This window comes from Sceloporus undulatus, chromosome 8 (genome assembly GCF_019175285.1).
Source record: "Sceloporus undulatus isolate JIND9_A2432 ecotype Alabama chromosome 8, SceUnd_v1.1, whole genome shotgun sequence".
NCBI lineage: Eukaryota > Metazoa > Chordata > Lepidosauria > Squamata > Phrynosomatidae > Sceloporus > Sceloporus undulatus.
Genome location: NC_056529.1, coordinates 24800201 through 24813707, shown reverse-complemented (window position 1 = coordinate 24813707; position 13507 = coordinate 24800201). Strand labels below are relative to the sequence as shown.

Genomic DNA, 13507 nt, shown 5'->3' with positions numbered 1-13507 from the left:
ACCAGGTGCGGATCAGAATCGATGTAAATTTGCCCTTCAGCCGGCTGGAGCAGGTCCATTTCGAATCAATTCATTTGTGAATCTCAACCACAAGTGGGTTATTTTACAGGGAAAAAATGTGATCAGGGCAGATCAGTATTTTTATTGATTTGATCAATAAATTGATTTGATTTACAGCACTTTAGAAATAACCTATAATAATAAATAATAGCAGGGCAAATGGAGCATGAACCACGCTCCGCTGTCGATTTGATCCATCAGTTCAGACCGAAAACCGATTTATTTGTAAGTGGCAATGAGGCCCTTTCAGTCTCCAGGCTAAGTCTACCCAATTCCCAAAATCATTTTACAAAAGATCTTGCAATTCCCCCCAACCTTTTACTGTATTTTGTTGCAGGGAATGGCCTGTAGACCATGACCATGGCATTTATTTGGGTTGGCCAAATAAAGTCAGTTCTGCATGATGGACTTTGGAGTTGTTTTTTCTGGTCCTCGTTCTCCTTGAGCAAATGTCACTCATCCCCATCCATGACTTGTCTTCCTCCCATTGCAGGTTGGAAGTTTGGGGCTATCTACGGGAAATCTGGTTTTTTCCCCGCTGATTGCGTCCAGCCCGTGGCGGCTCCGGATTTTACCCACCTTCCTGCGGAGAGGAAAGAGGAACCGAAGGACAAGCAAGCCAAAGTGGCCGTCTCAGCCTCTTTGGCCATGGCCGTGGCGTCCGCAGCCCTGGCCCAAGAGCTTGACCAAAAAACCGAGGCAAGTGCCCATTGGATATACACTTGTCCCTCCATATTCACTAGGGTTAGGGGCACAAGACCCACGTGAATATGGGAAAACTGCACATGTTTCTGCCTAAGAGGACACCTCTCTAGGAATCTCTAGGTCCTCCAGCGCAACTCTGTGGTCAACGTCCGACAGACACTGACCATAGAAGTGGACTGGAGGAGCTACAAAGGCCTAGCAGAGTGTTCTCTCTAGGAATCTCTAGGTCTTTCAGTGCAACGTTTAGGTAAAGTTGACCATAGAGTTGCACTGGAGGACCTAGATATTCCTAGAGAGAACATATTAATCAAATCCGTGAATAACCAAATCTGCAAATATGAAAGCCGCAAATATGAAGGGATGAGTGTACTTAGTACAACCTGAGATAATGACCCCAATGGTCCCGACTCCTCTGTACCTTCCAGGTGTCTCCAGCTGGCAGCGAGTTCACAGAGAGCGGGGAAGGCTTTGGGGGTGCTCCGCACAGCCCCCCTCGAGGTGGACCCTTCACCATGCTGGAGTTTGCCAAGAAGTATTTCCGTGAAGGTCAGCGGGCAAAGATGTGAGTGCGTGGCGGGCGGATGGACAGACAGACGTGGGGAACCCGGAACCCCTTTCTAGGGCTTGTTGGCACTCGAGGAAAGGAAGTCGTCACTGCACGGTTTTTGGTGGTGCTGCCAGAGTCGGCATCCCCTGTGTGTAAGCGAACCAAAGGAGTCCCCGGGGTGCCGCAACAACCGCACGCCCGTCTGCCCACCTCGGCCTGCCAGTTAGGTAGAGCGCCCCTGCCATTGCTTACGGGCACAATCCCATGCCCCGGGAGGACCCAGAGGTAAGTCGAGAGCCCAGGTCGGTGCCCTGGGCAAGTTGACTCTCTTGCAAGCGGGTTCGCGGCGGACAGACTCGGGATGTCGTTCCTCAATAACTGCCTTCTTTAAGGAAGCAACAAGCCTTCAGAGCAGTTCTCTTCATGCCTTCGAAAGTCTTTGAAAACTGGGCAGTTGTTGAAGAAATTTTGTCCCAGGGATCTGGCCCATGGGCGGGTGGGAATCGTACACGCAAAAACATGCAGCGTCTTCTCTTTTATGTCAGAGAAGATGTAGTTTAGACATTCCTTGTGGGAGATGTGGGGAGATAGGATGTCCAGGCTTGATGTGGGGTGGGATAGGCATGGGGAGAGATAAGAAACGTAGGGCCATTGGAATATGGAAAGAGACTAAGCCAGTTGCTCCATTCTTCCCTGAAACCACAAATCTGGAATTCATTTCAGGGACTCTGAGAAGCAGAAATCCAAGAGAAGCAGTGAATCGAAAGGGGTGGCAGAGATACTAAAGTTCACCAAGGTAATACTCATGGTTTTCCTAGCTCACAGCTTGGAAAAGTTACTGGTTTGGGACTGCTTATAGTCAGAATGTCCCAGTCTGGTGTGGCCACTGGTCAAACTGGCTGGAGGATTTGGAGAGTTGGCTTGACTTGTGTTCAGCTTGTGGTCTACTAAGACATCTAGATCCCTTTCACATGCACATGTCTATGACTCTCATAAACCCTTTTTCTTCCCTTTCTTTCCCCTCTCTGTCATGGGCAGACCCCCATCCAGGAGTCCCTCATTGAATTCACCGACAGCGGCCTGAACAAAATAGCTTCAGAAGCCTTCCAAGGTGAGGAGAAGTGAGGAGCCGGACTAATGCTTGTTCCCATACCTGAGATCTTGCCAGAACTTGGAAAAATGACTGGGAAGTAGATCAAAGTTTGAAAGAGGAACCCTCTGATTCTTTAAAATTCATGGGAAGGGATGGTTTCTCCTGTCTGGCTTGCTCAATATTGCCTCAACATAGCTCTGGTACCTTCCATTTCCCTTGTAATGCTTGGTTCTCTTTTTGCCTATGCTGAAAGCGAAGGACATCCAGTGATTTTGGGGTGGTATTTTGTTTTTTTGCTTTCCTAGCGGTGATGAAGTTCATGGGAGACCTCCCGCTCAAGGGGCAAACTGAGCTGGATGTGATCTGTGTGCTCCTGAAGGTAAATCTCTTTTGGACATTTGCGTCAAACAAATCCTGCAAAGGCAACATGGTATTTGAGCCTTTCATGATTGCAGCAAAATGGCATGTAACCAGGACTCAGATCAATAACATTTCCTAGTGTATGGTGTGGCATGCAACACAGGGCCCACCTTATGATGGACCATAACCATACAACTCCCATCATCCTTCCCCATTGGCTATGCTAGCTAAGGAGCTAATGGGAGATGCAGACCAATAATGTTTGAAGAGGTGCAACTCTGCTATAGAGCAGATCATGAAACAGACAGTCTCTAAGCACTTAGAAAGGGATGCCATGATCACTAAAAGTCAACATGGGTTTCTCAAAAACAAGTCATGCCAAACAAATCTGATCTCCTTTTATGACAGAGTTACAAGCTTAGTAGGTGAAGGGAATGCTATGGATGTAGTGTATCTTGATTTCGGTAAGGCCTTTGACTAGCATGATATTCCTTGCCTGGATGACCCTTGAGTTCTCTTCCAACTCGATGATTCTTTGTATTTTAGATATCTTGGTAGGCCTTGTGGGCACCCAAATTTTCCCTACCCTTCCCAAACGGAGAGCTTTTAGGGAGAGCAGGTGGTGAATATGATTTTTAAAAGAGGGAAATGGGTTTTTCCTTGAGATGTGGATTATTCTATGTTTGCCACTGTCTTTTCCCCAGATGTGTGGCGAATATGAAGTTATCAGGGATGAGGTTTTTTGCCAGGTTATCAAACAGATTACGGACAACACCAGCACCAAGATGTACGTGAGTCCCTTGGCCCTAAAGATGCAGATCTATACATCCGTATGCCAGGATCACATTACATTGTCTGAACTCTCCTCTTTGGGGATTTTGCATAGGGAGAGTTGCCAGAAAGGATGGCGGCTTCTCTACATTCTCAGCGCCTACTACAGATGCTCTGAGATCCTCAAGCCGTACCTTCTCTGCTTCCTCCAGCAGATGCACAACGACGCCGGCGTGCATTTCCAAGGTGAGATGGCAGAGCATCCCAAAATATATAGATAGCTAGATATATACACATACATATATAACGTATGAGACCCAGTGTGATATAGTGGTATGACTCTGGAGACCAGGGTTTGAATCTTGGCTCAGCCATGGAAACCCTCTCTCTCAGCCTCAAAGGATGGGCAATGGCAAGCCCCCTTCTGAAGAATCTTGCCAAGAAAACCCCACGATAGGTTTGCCTTTGCGTCACCGTGAGTCAGAAACGACTTGAGGGCACACAACAACAACAATGTGGTGTTTGGGAACCTGACCGAAACCCCTTTGTTGTCAAGCTACTAGAGTTGTCAGATTGAAAACTGGAGAGGGATGTGCACAGAGAGAGTCAGGGCTGGGTCTGGAGATCTGTAGTGCGAGACCCAAGGACCTTCCCAAACTAGAATTCAATTGCTGGGTTGAAAAGAGTTAGAGGAAGACACCTGCCATGGCTTCTAGCTAGACACATCAATCACATTGGCCATTTGGGGAAACTAGGTCTGCCGCCGCCTCGCGGTCATTAATAAATGGAAATGAGACCATCTGTTCAATCCTTAGAAGACAGACCGCTATTACCGATCGGTTATTTTCTCATTAAAAGCCTGCAGGTTCTCAGACTGTTTGAGTCTCTCCAGGGAGAGAGCAAGGAATGCTTGGCAATGATGGATGGGCTGTAGCTGGGCTTTCCAAGCTACTGCATGTCCCATTTGCCCCCTTGCTGTCCTCAGAGGTTGCATTGTGCAATGCAGAGGTTCTGGCATGGAGATGACAAGCTTCTGGTTTCTTTCTTGGTGTCCCTCAGGCATCGCCAAAGCCTGCGAGCAGAATCTGCAGAAAACCTTCCAGTTTGGAGGCCGGTGTGAGTTCCCCAGCAACATTGAGCTCAAAGCCATGGTGGTGAGTCTGGCGTGGAAATCCCTTGAAGGCTGATGGACTCAAGCAGTGGTCTTGCAAGCACCATGGGCTTTCTTACACTATATATTTATGCCTTCTGGGGTAGCAGAGGTACAACCTGTCCCCCTCTTTCTCTGCAGCCCATTTGCACTTCTGCAACATATAGTGCGTGGTAAATCCAGCAATGAAAAATCTCTATGGTGTCTCTTTTCTTTGATGCCTTAAGCGTGTGCTTATTTTGCTTAATGGTCAATCCAGCCTTGTCCCAACCTTTAGTTCCCTGTTTCTTTTCTTCCTTTGCAAAGGCCGGACGGAGCTCCAAGCGCCAGCTCTTCCTTTTGCCGGGAGGGATCGAGAGGCACCTAAAAATCAAAACCTGTTCAGTAAGTAGAAAAGGGAATGTCTCTGCAACACTTACAAATAAACCACCCTAAAAAAATAGAGCCTGTGGAAGAGTTCTGTGTAGCTCTGAAGCTTGCATGCTACATCAGGAAAATATATTATTTAACATTTTTCATGGCTGCCAGTCACCCTGTCTTGTTTGTTTCAGGTTGCTCAGGATGTAATAGAGGAAATCTGCTACGAAATGGGTTTGCAACGGCCTGAGGCCTTTGATGAGTACATCATTTTTGCCGTCACCAACAAAAGTGAGTCCCATAGGATCTCAGAGGAGAGAATATTCTATTCCGTTCAAGCTCTAGGTTGTGGTGACTTCCAGGTAAGAGGGATAAGCTTCACTCTGAACGTCAAAGGAGCGATCAGAAGCGCTCAGCACCCAAGATAGCTCCTTTGGAGTTCAGAATAAAACCTGGAGCAGATCCACCATCCCACTGACATGGAAGTCACCAGCTGCCATAGGTGAAACAGGAGGGCTGGCCAGCTGCATCGGGGGTCTGTGAGGACAAATGGGAACTTTACTGGCTGCTCTTGCAAACTCATCCAAGTCCCCCTTGCCATTTCATCCTCACAGATCAGAACGTCCGCCCTTTGAACAAAAAGGAGTACATCCTTGACGTTGCGCTGGAGATGGAAAACATGGAGAGCAGCTACATGTTCTGGTACCGGCGCGTCATCTGGGCCCAGCCCTTGAAATTCGACAACGAACTCTACGTCACCATGCACTACAACCAGGTAAGACAACTCACATCTGCTCTGAATTTTAGTCCAAGGTACTGAACATGTTTAAAAGGTAGAAGTCAACACCTTGAGGGAGCGCTTGGCAAATGTGGTCGAAGACCTGGAGCTGGCATGGATGCCACCTGCCACCACACCAGCCACCATTGATGGGAGAAGAGGGGGATTTACTGTGCTCCAGTATTGACCCAGTTCCCTAAGTTTTGCCAGTGGCAGCGTTTGGAGAGCAGAAAGGCATTGAGTAATCCTGGTCAAATTAGTCAGAGCTATCCTCCTTTGCCAGCCAGTTGCCTTCTAGGTGTGCCAACCAGCCAACTCTCTTGAAAAGCAAACTGACTTAGATCAGAAAAGCCTATCAGTGAAGTGTGCAAAAACTCCCCTTATCCCCAACCCAGCGTCCAATGACTCTCCTCTCTCTTTTCAGGTCCTGCCTGATTATCTCAAAGGGCTTTTCAACATCATTCCTCCCATGAAGCCAACTGAGCAACAGCTCCAGCAAGTCTCCAGACTGGCCGCCCTGCAACACCGAGCCAAAGACAGCGTCTACTTGCCAGCCCTGTAGGTGCCCTAAGGCTGGCATGAGGCTAGGATGGGGTGGGCCTGGTCCCCCTTGCACTGAGCTAGCCCTGGTGGCAATGCCAGGACTCCTCAAGACTTGGTTAGGCACCCAACGCAGACGCCCATTGGCAGGATAAACTTTCTTGTTGGTCAAGGGAGATCTACATCAGTGGTCTTTTAGTGGATGATTCCAGTGCCTGCTTGCAGAAAAGTGTAGAGGGCCTTCTTTGTTGTAGGACCCAAGATATAAAATATCCTCTTCCTGGTGGCCAAATTGGTGCCAAAGTCGCCATCATTCCAGTGCCAGGTGAAAACATGGCTGTTCTTTCAAGCTTTTGGGGTCCAGTTGGCCCAATTGGTGCCAACGTTGCCATCATTCCAGTGCCAGGTGAAAACATGGCTGTTCCCTAAAGCTTTTGGGGTCTAATTGGTTTTACATCAGCTCTTGCAACTGACATGGTTCTGAATGGTTTCAAACTATTTTAACCAGCTTTAATCTGTCCTTAAATCATTCAACATGTTTTCAGCCTTTAAAACTGAGGTGGATCACATGCAGCTTCCAGGGCCATTTTGGGTCCCCTGAGCCCACCAAGGAGTTAAAAATGCCCCCCAAATGGCTTTATTTCTACAGTGTAGGTGCATCCCTAAACTCTGGAACAGCTGGAAACAAGCTGGCTCTATCTTCTGCATGAGATTCCTTCAGATGTTTAAAGATGGCTATCGTGCCTCTTGGCCAAATGTGTCCTGTGAAATGTTGGTGGGTGTGCAATTCACCGTTTTATTGCCAGAAAAACGTTGAGGATGGGGTTTACAAACACAACACAACCACCCATCCCTAGTCTTAGGCTGTCTGTTTGACTCTTCTCTTTGTGTTTCTTTTCTCTGCTTGGAGACGGGAGGTTCAGGACTACATCCCAGCCCAGATCTATCACCTGCAGAAGGACCAGGCATGGCTGGACATGGTCATGCTCCACATCCAGCAGGCGCAGGCCTTGAGTGCCCACCAGGCTCGGGCACAGTTCCTAGGTAAGATGCCCTCTAGAAATTTTGGCAGCACATGGATGTTTGGTTCTGAACTTGCATCTATTGAAATGAGAAAAATATTCCCAAGATGGACAACTATAGCTGCATCTGTCCTGCAGAAATAATGCTGCTTGGCACCATTTTAACTGCCATGGCTCAATGCTATGGGAGCCTGGGATTTGTAGTGCCACCAGAGATGATGTCAGAGAGAGAGTCTTGCTGACCACCCAAGTGCCCTCTCCTGTGCCCAGGGCTCCTGAGTGCTTTCCCGATGTTCGGCTCATCCTTCTTCTACATCCAGAGCTGTAGCAACAACACCATTGTCTCCCCTTGCATCTTGGCCGTCAACCAGAACGGGCTCAACTTCTTGGACAAGGAAACCCACGTAGGTTGCACAGATCCTGAGCTGATGCATGTTTCCTCCTATTTGGTGTGTGTGTGAGAGAGAGAGAGAGAGAGAGAGAGAGAGAGAGAGAGAGAGAGAGGTCCCAACACAGCGGCCACAGGCAAAACATGAGTGAGTACAAGGGAACCTTCCATCTTGTATCCCCTAGCACTGACATACCAGAGGGATTGGTGTTGTTGCTGTGGATTTTCAAGTCATGTATGGAGAGCCTAATAGGGTTTTCTTGGCAAGATTTGTTCAAAGGGAGCTTGCCTTTTCCTTCTTCTGAGGTTGAGAGAGAGTGACTAGTCCAAAAATTACTCAGTGGGTTTCATGGTTGAGCCGGGAATCAAACTTTGGTCTCCAGAGTCTTAGTCCATGCTGGCTCTCAAGGAAAATATTCACACATGCTTCCTTGCCCCAAGATTCCTCCCTTATCCAAAGACTAGAGGGGGATGCCTAGTTCCAAAGACTCCTTGAAAACTGGGAACATCAATAGCAAAGGAGGCAAAAGGAACAGCAGGTAGACTAAGGAATATCTTCAAATGGCCAAACATTTGTTGTGATTCTCATCCTCTCCGTTCCCCCAGGAACCCATTGTGACCTTCTCGCTGAAAGAGATCCAGTCGACTCGCACCCAGCGCCCTTCAGCTGGCTCCAGCTACCCTTACGTGGAGATCATGCTGGGGGACTTGATGTCCCAAAGGATCACGCAGCTGCAGCTGGAACAGGTATGAAATGACAGGGAGATGGGGTCTCAAGATGCTACAATTCCCTAATGGCAGGGGGATGCGGTTATGGCTACCACCAAAATGCCACCTACTTCTAGTTTTTGGAAACTCAGGCAGAAGAAACAATTGGGTTTGGGGACCAGAGATAATTTGCTGAGATGCATGCAAGATCTTGGAAAAGGAGACCGGGAATCTATATATCTCAGTGGTCTGACACAAGGATGGCCAACCCCAATGCATCTCGGGCCACAATTTTTTGGCCAAAGACCCTCCAATAGATGTCAAAAATGTATGAAACCTAGATATGATTTTGGATGTGGAAAAATGGGTATATTATTTGTTGTTAAAGACTGCCAGGAGGCCCTGCGACCTATTCCAAAGGTCAGTGGTTATTGAGAAGCAGTTAATGGGGGATTTGACCAGGAAAGGGGTTAAGGGCTGCAAAATTGGCCTCGAAATGCATTGTGCTCACTCCTGCTTTAAGGCAAAACTCCTAAGTGGATATGGATGTTCCTTTTTAGGCAAAGAATTGTAAATTTTGAAGGAAGATCTGAAGAAGTGTGATTTCTCATATGTCAGGGGTAGGATGGAGTGGGTTGCGTGGGTCCTTTTCCTTTACAACTCATTTTGGCAATGGGAACATCCATCTTTAGTTTTGAGTGCTCTTGCTGTGTATTCCTACATGGCAGAATAGGGTCGGACTAGCTGACCCTTGTAGTTCCTTCCAGTTCTATGACTTGTACAGTTGGAATCGATGAACGTCATGGAAATGGTCCACCCAGCTAGACCCAAAGCCAGATTTTGCAATTTAAAAGGTAAAATACAGGAGGAGAATTGCATGTGCGGATTTTGCAACCAGAATCCATTTGGTTTCAGGTGCTGTCCTGCTATTTCTTGACCTATGTTTTCAAAACCTAGCATGCATTTGATGATGATAGTAATAATAATGCATACTTAGACTTTGTTGGAAGTGCTACAATAGCGAACGTACTTAACCCATTTCCTTTTCCTTTCCCCTCTTTCTGTCCTCTTCTGTCTCTTTCTTCTCTCTCCTTCCACTGGCTCTGTGAAGCTTAACCTTCAGATGGTAGGTAGCTTGCAACTGGCACAACACTTCTGATAAAATAACAGTGTAAAGTGTTTCCAAGTGCTTAAAGTGCTCCATATATATTGTTTTGTAAGCCTTACAACAACCTTTCAAGGTAGGTGAACATTACAATGTGTGTATTTCAGGCAGGTGAGGAGGATGATCGACATTAGCTAAGACTACTTAGAAGTGGTGTGCTGTGCTTTTAATCTTTCACTAGCAAATTATGTTTTACATGTGTTAACTGGGTTTTTATCTGTGTCTAGATTCCTGTTGGCATCTTTTACATGCATGCATTTCCGTAATGTTCCGATGCGCAACATTTGCAATGCAGTTCACGGTTGTAGAGGCGGGATGGTGCAATTGCGCATGGCAGTTGCACATTCACTTATACATTTCATTGCAGATTCTCTGGTGCGAAGTTGCCAGTCACCACAAGGGCATAGTAACACAACCTGTGGCAACTTGACATGCAAAGCTTAATGCTACACAAACTCGATATAGAGTCTTTGCTTGTTTGTTTCAGGAAGGTAGACTGACTGATGGGAGTTGCAGTCCAGCTATAACTGGCAGGGCCACACTTTTGCATATCCATTTGAAGGCTTGACAGTAGTAGATGTTAAGACAGGGAATTAACCCACTTGGGATCGCCTTCCATCTTTCCTTCCTTCTTTGTTTCCTTCTCCAGGGTTTGGAGCTCTGCAGAGTAATCGCCACGCACATGGAGAGCTTGTTGCACGCGCGTGAAAAGCGACTTACTCTCCCTCCGAGCGAGATTACTTTGCTGTGAACGAGGCCTTGCAAGATACTTTCAAGTCGAGTCTCAAGTCCTTACAATACACTTTCAAGTCTCAAGTCGAGTCTTGAGTTCTTTCAAGATACTTTCAGGTCAAGTCTCAAGTCCAAGAACCACCTTTTAACAGAAAAAGGATGCAGGGTGTGTTTCTCGGAGTGGAACAGCAAATGTGTTAAGCAATGGGGTCTGCTTGGTAGCCTGTCTCCATTGCACATCAGACAAACCTACTAAAGCTTTCCAAAATCTTTAGAAAGATCCCTCCGCTTCAAACCCATTGCCGAACACATGTGCTGTTCCTTTCCGAGAAATGCGTCCCACGTATTGGGGGCAGGTCTTGACTGCCTCTCAAAGTGAATGCAACCAGCAAGTCAGTCACTAAAAACATATAGTGGGCCTTTGGTATCTGCTGAGGTTTGGTTCCAGGGCTCCCCGAAGATACCAAAATCCGTGGATGCTCAAGTCCCCTGATATACAATGGGGTAGTAAAATGGTGTGTCCCTTGTATAAAATGGCAAAATTAAGGTTTGCTTTTTGAGATTTAAATATTTGGGGAATGTTTCCAAACTGTGGATGCTTGAATCTGTGGATAAAAAAGAAAATCCGTGGATATGGAGGGTTTGACTGTACAAGTCCAGTCAAGTCAATATGTCATTTTGGCCAAGTCTATAAGTCAAGTCATTGAAGCGACTTGAGTCTGGCTTGAGTCTAAATCCATTGATTTGAATATACATCACTTGGACAATGTCTTGTACTGCTGACCACTATGGCTAGCTCTGTAGTTGTGGCCAGCCACAGGTATTCATGAAAGAGATTCAGAAACTTGAATATGCAGTCGGTCAACGGTAGATCTCAGTAAAAGAACTTGTTTGACATTGATATAGACTCCCTTTGAAAGTGATGGACTCTCCTTCCCTGGAGATCTTGGATGACCATCCATGAGGGACACATTAGCTATGGACTCCTGCATCGACATTGGACCAGGCCACCCTTTTGGGGTCCTTCCAAACTCTACGATTCAATTACGTACGAAGTCAAATGGATCCAATCGTTCCTAGAAACGTGGTGGCGATCCCATTTGGTTCCTAGAATCTTTTAAAAATGGACCAGTTTGATGATTTTTCCGGAGTAGTCTATATGAGAAGCTTAATTCGGATAGCAACACGAGTCCAGATTCTCCGATGGATAGAAATTGGTGGTGGATCAATACAAGAATGGTGGTGTCCTCAATCTGGATCTACGGCCCTTTTCCAACACACGGTGTGAAGTTATTTACACATTTATTTATACTTTCGAGGAAGAAGTAACTGCACCAGAGTCAGAAAAAGAGTTTTTACAAGGACTTTACAAGGAAAGAAAAACAGAGAAAATTGTTATCCTTAAAGAAAGCTTGGATAGTAAAGAAAAGACTTATTTCAGATTTAGTTTTTGAGACAAAAACAGTCATCTAAACATACTATTGAAATATTACACAGATATGAAAATATTACCAAATTGTATGAATTGCTCAGTATGTGATTGATATGTGAAGCCTCCAAACAAGAGTTATGACTATGAATCGTCCATTGTTGTCCCTCAACTTTGGCTGTTTTATATGCACAAATTTATTTGTAAAGTTATTCACAATGTGGTTTTTTTTAAAAATATATTGTTGTTGTTGTTATTATTATTGTTTAGGTTTATTTGCAGGATATCGTTTTCCCTGCATTGTATTCCTCTGCTTTGTTATTATTTTGATATAAAAGCAACGAATCTGTCTGCAAAACAACTGGATTTTGTACCATTAATGGAGAGAATGATAACTAGCGTTCTAGTTGTTTCTTACGTATGGCGACCCTACAGATTTGCTTCCTAAACATTATATATATATATATATATATATATATATATATATATATATATATGAAATAGAGATTTGTTTTCCTAAACATTCTTGAATATTAGAAGCTAAATCTCACCAAAATATATAAGAAAACCCAATTCTTAAGCCCTTGGTGCAAATGATCTGAAGCCATAGCTTGGAAAAAGTTACTTTCTTGGAATACAGTTCCCCCAAATTACTGCTTTGAGCCCCTTTTTCTTTTTCGTTCGAACTTGGTCTGCATCCGCACTGCAAAAATAACCCAGTTTGTGATGCCATTTTATCTTCCAAGGCTCAATGCTAAGGAATTCTGGGATTTGTAGTTCTGTGAGATATTTAGCCTTCTTTGTCAGATAACTGGTGCCACAACAAACTACATATCCCAGAATTCCACAGGATGGAGTTAAAGTGGCGTCGAACTGGGTTATTTTCGCAGTCTGGAAATTTCCATTCAAAGCTGAGGGAAAAGGGTGTCCTTTGTGATGCTCCATTTGGCAGCCATAGTTGTGTCAAGGAAAAGGAGATGCTTGTGTGGGGCTTAAATTATACATTTGTAATTTATAAAATACAATTTATTCAAGTTAAAGTGTGGTTTTATAATTTATAAATAACTGTGTCCCATGAGGCGCCACTATTAGCCAAACGTTTTGTCAGGCTTGCTGAGGGGATTTTTAAATATACATTTGTAAATTATATAGTGTTTTATAGTTTTATCTTTTAAAAATGTGTTTTATTCTTTTAATAACTACCTGTTTTAGTACCGTAATAATTTAATTCCTTTTTAATTGTACTTTTTTCTGTTTTTAATTATACTTTTTTAATGTTGTGATGCCGTTTTGAGTCCCAGTTCTGGGAAAAGAGCGGGATACAAATAATATAATGATGATAATAATGATAATTATAATAATTATTATTATTTATTCAAATTCGCATGTAATTTTTGTAATTTGTACATTATAAACGGACCACATTATGTCCCCCTCAGCTTTCTGTTTTGCCTTCACAGGACTATGGCTAAAAAGTGGTGCCTCACAAAACACAGTAATTTTTAATTTATAAAATCACAAGTGTGTTTTGAATACATTGTAAATTATATTATATTATATTTTAAAAACTATAGTTTTTGTGTGTTTTTCTGGCTATGTGACCATGTTCTAGAAGAGTTTATTCCTTGTATTAAAGACTCTGACAGGAAAGGTTAATTAAAACAGCTTGAACACGTTCTCGCGCGCTCATTCGACGCGCGAC

General features: G+C 44.8%; 1 protein-coding gene across 1 annotated transcript in view; it reads left to right on the top strand.

The window, feature by feature from the left end:
• The window catches only part of MYO15A (myosin XVA), a 44241-nt gene extending 33452 nt beyond the window's left edge, over positions 1-10789 (top strand). The window contains exons 50-65 of the mRNA XM_042437816.1: positions 554-759; positions 1191-1327; positions 2036-2108; positions 2351-2423; positions 2711-2784; positions 3470-3552; positions 3652-3782; positions 4596-4690; positions 4993-5070; positions 5238-5334; positions 5658-5818; positions 6246-6379; positions 7272-7405; positions 7654-7787; positions 8378-8518; positions 10294-10789. Of these exons, the coding sequence (XP_042293750.1) occupies positions 554-759; positions 1191-1327; positions 2036-2108; positions 2351-2423; positions 2711-2784; positions 3470-3552; positions 3652-3782; positions 4596-4690; positions 4993-5070; positions 5238-5334; positions 5658-5818; positions 6246-6379; positions 7272-7405; positions 7654-7787; positions 8378-8518; positions 10294-10395 (1853 nt within the window). The 3' untranslated portion in view covers positions 10396-10789. The remainder of the gene's footprint in view (positions 1-553; positions 760-1190; positions 1328-2035; positions 2109-2350; positions 2424-2710; positions 2785-3469; positions 3553-3651; positions 3783-4595; positions 4691-4992; positions 5071-5237; positions 5335-5657; positions 5819-6245; positions 6380-7271; positions 7406-7653; positions 7788-8377; positions 8519-10293) is intronic.
• The last annotated feature ends 2718 nt before the right edge of the window (positions 10790-13507 follow it).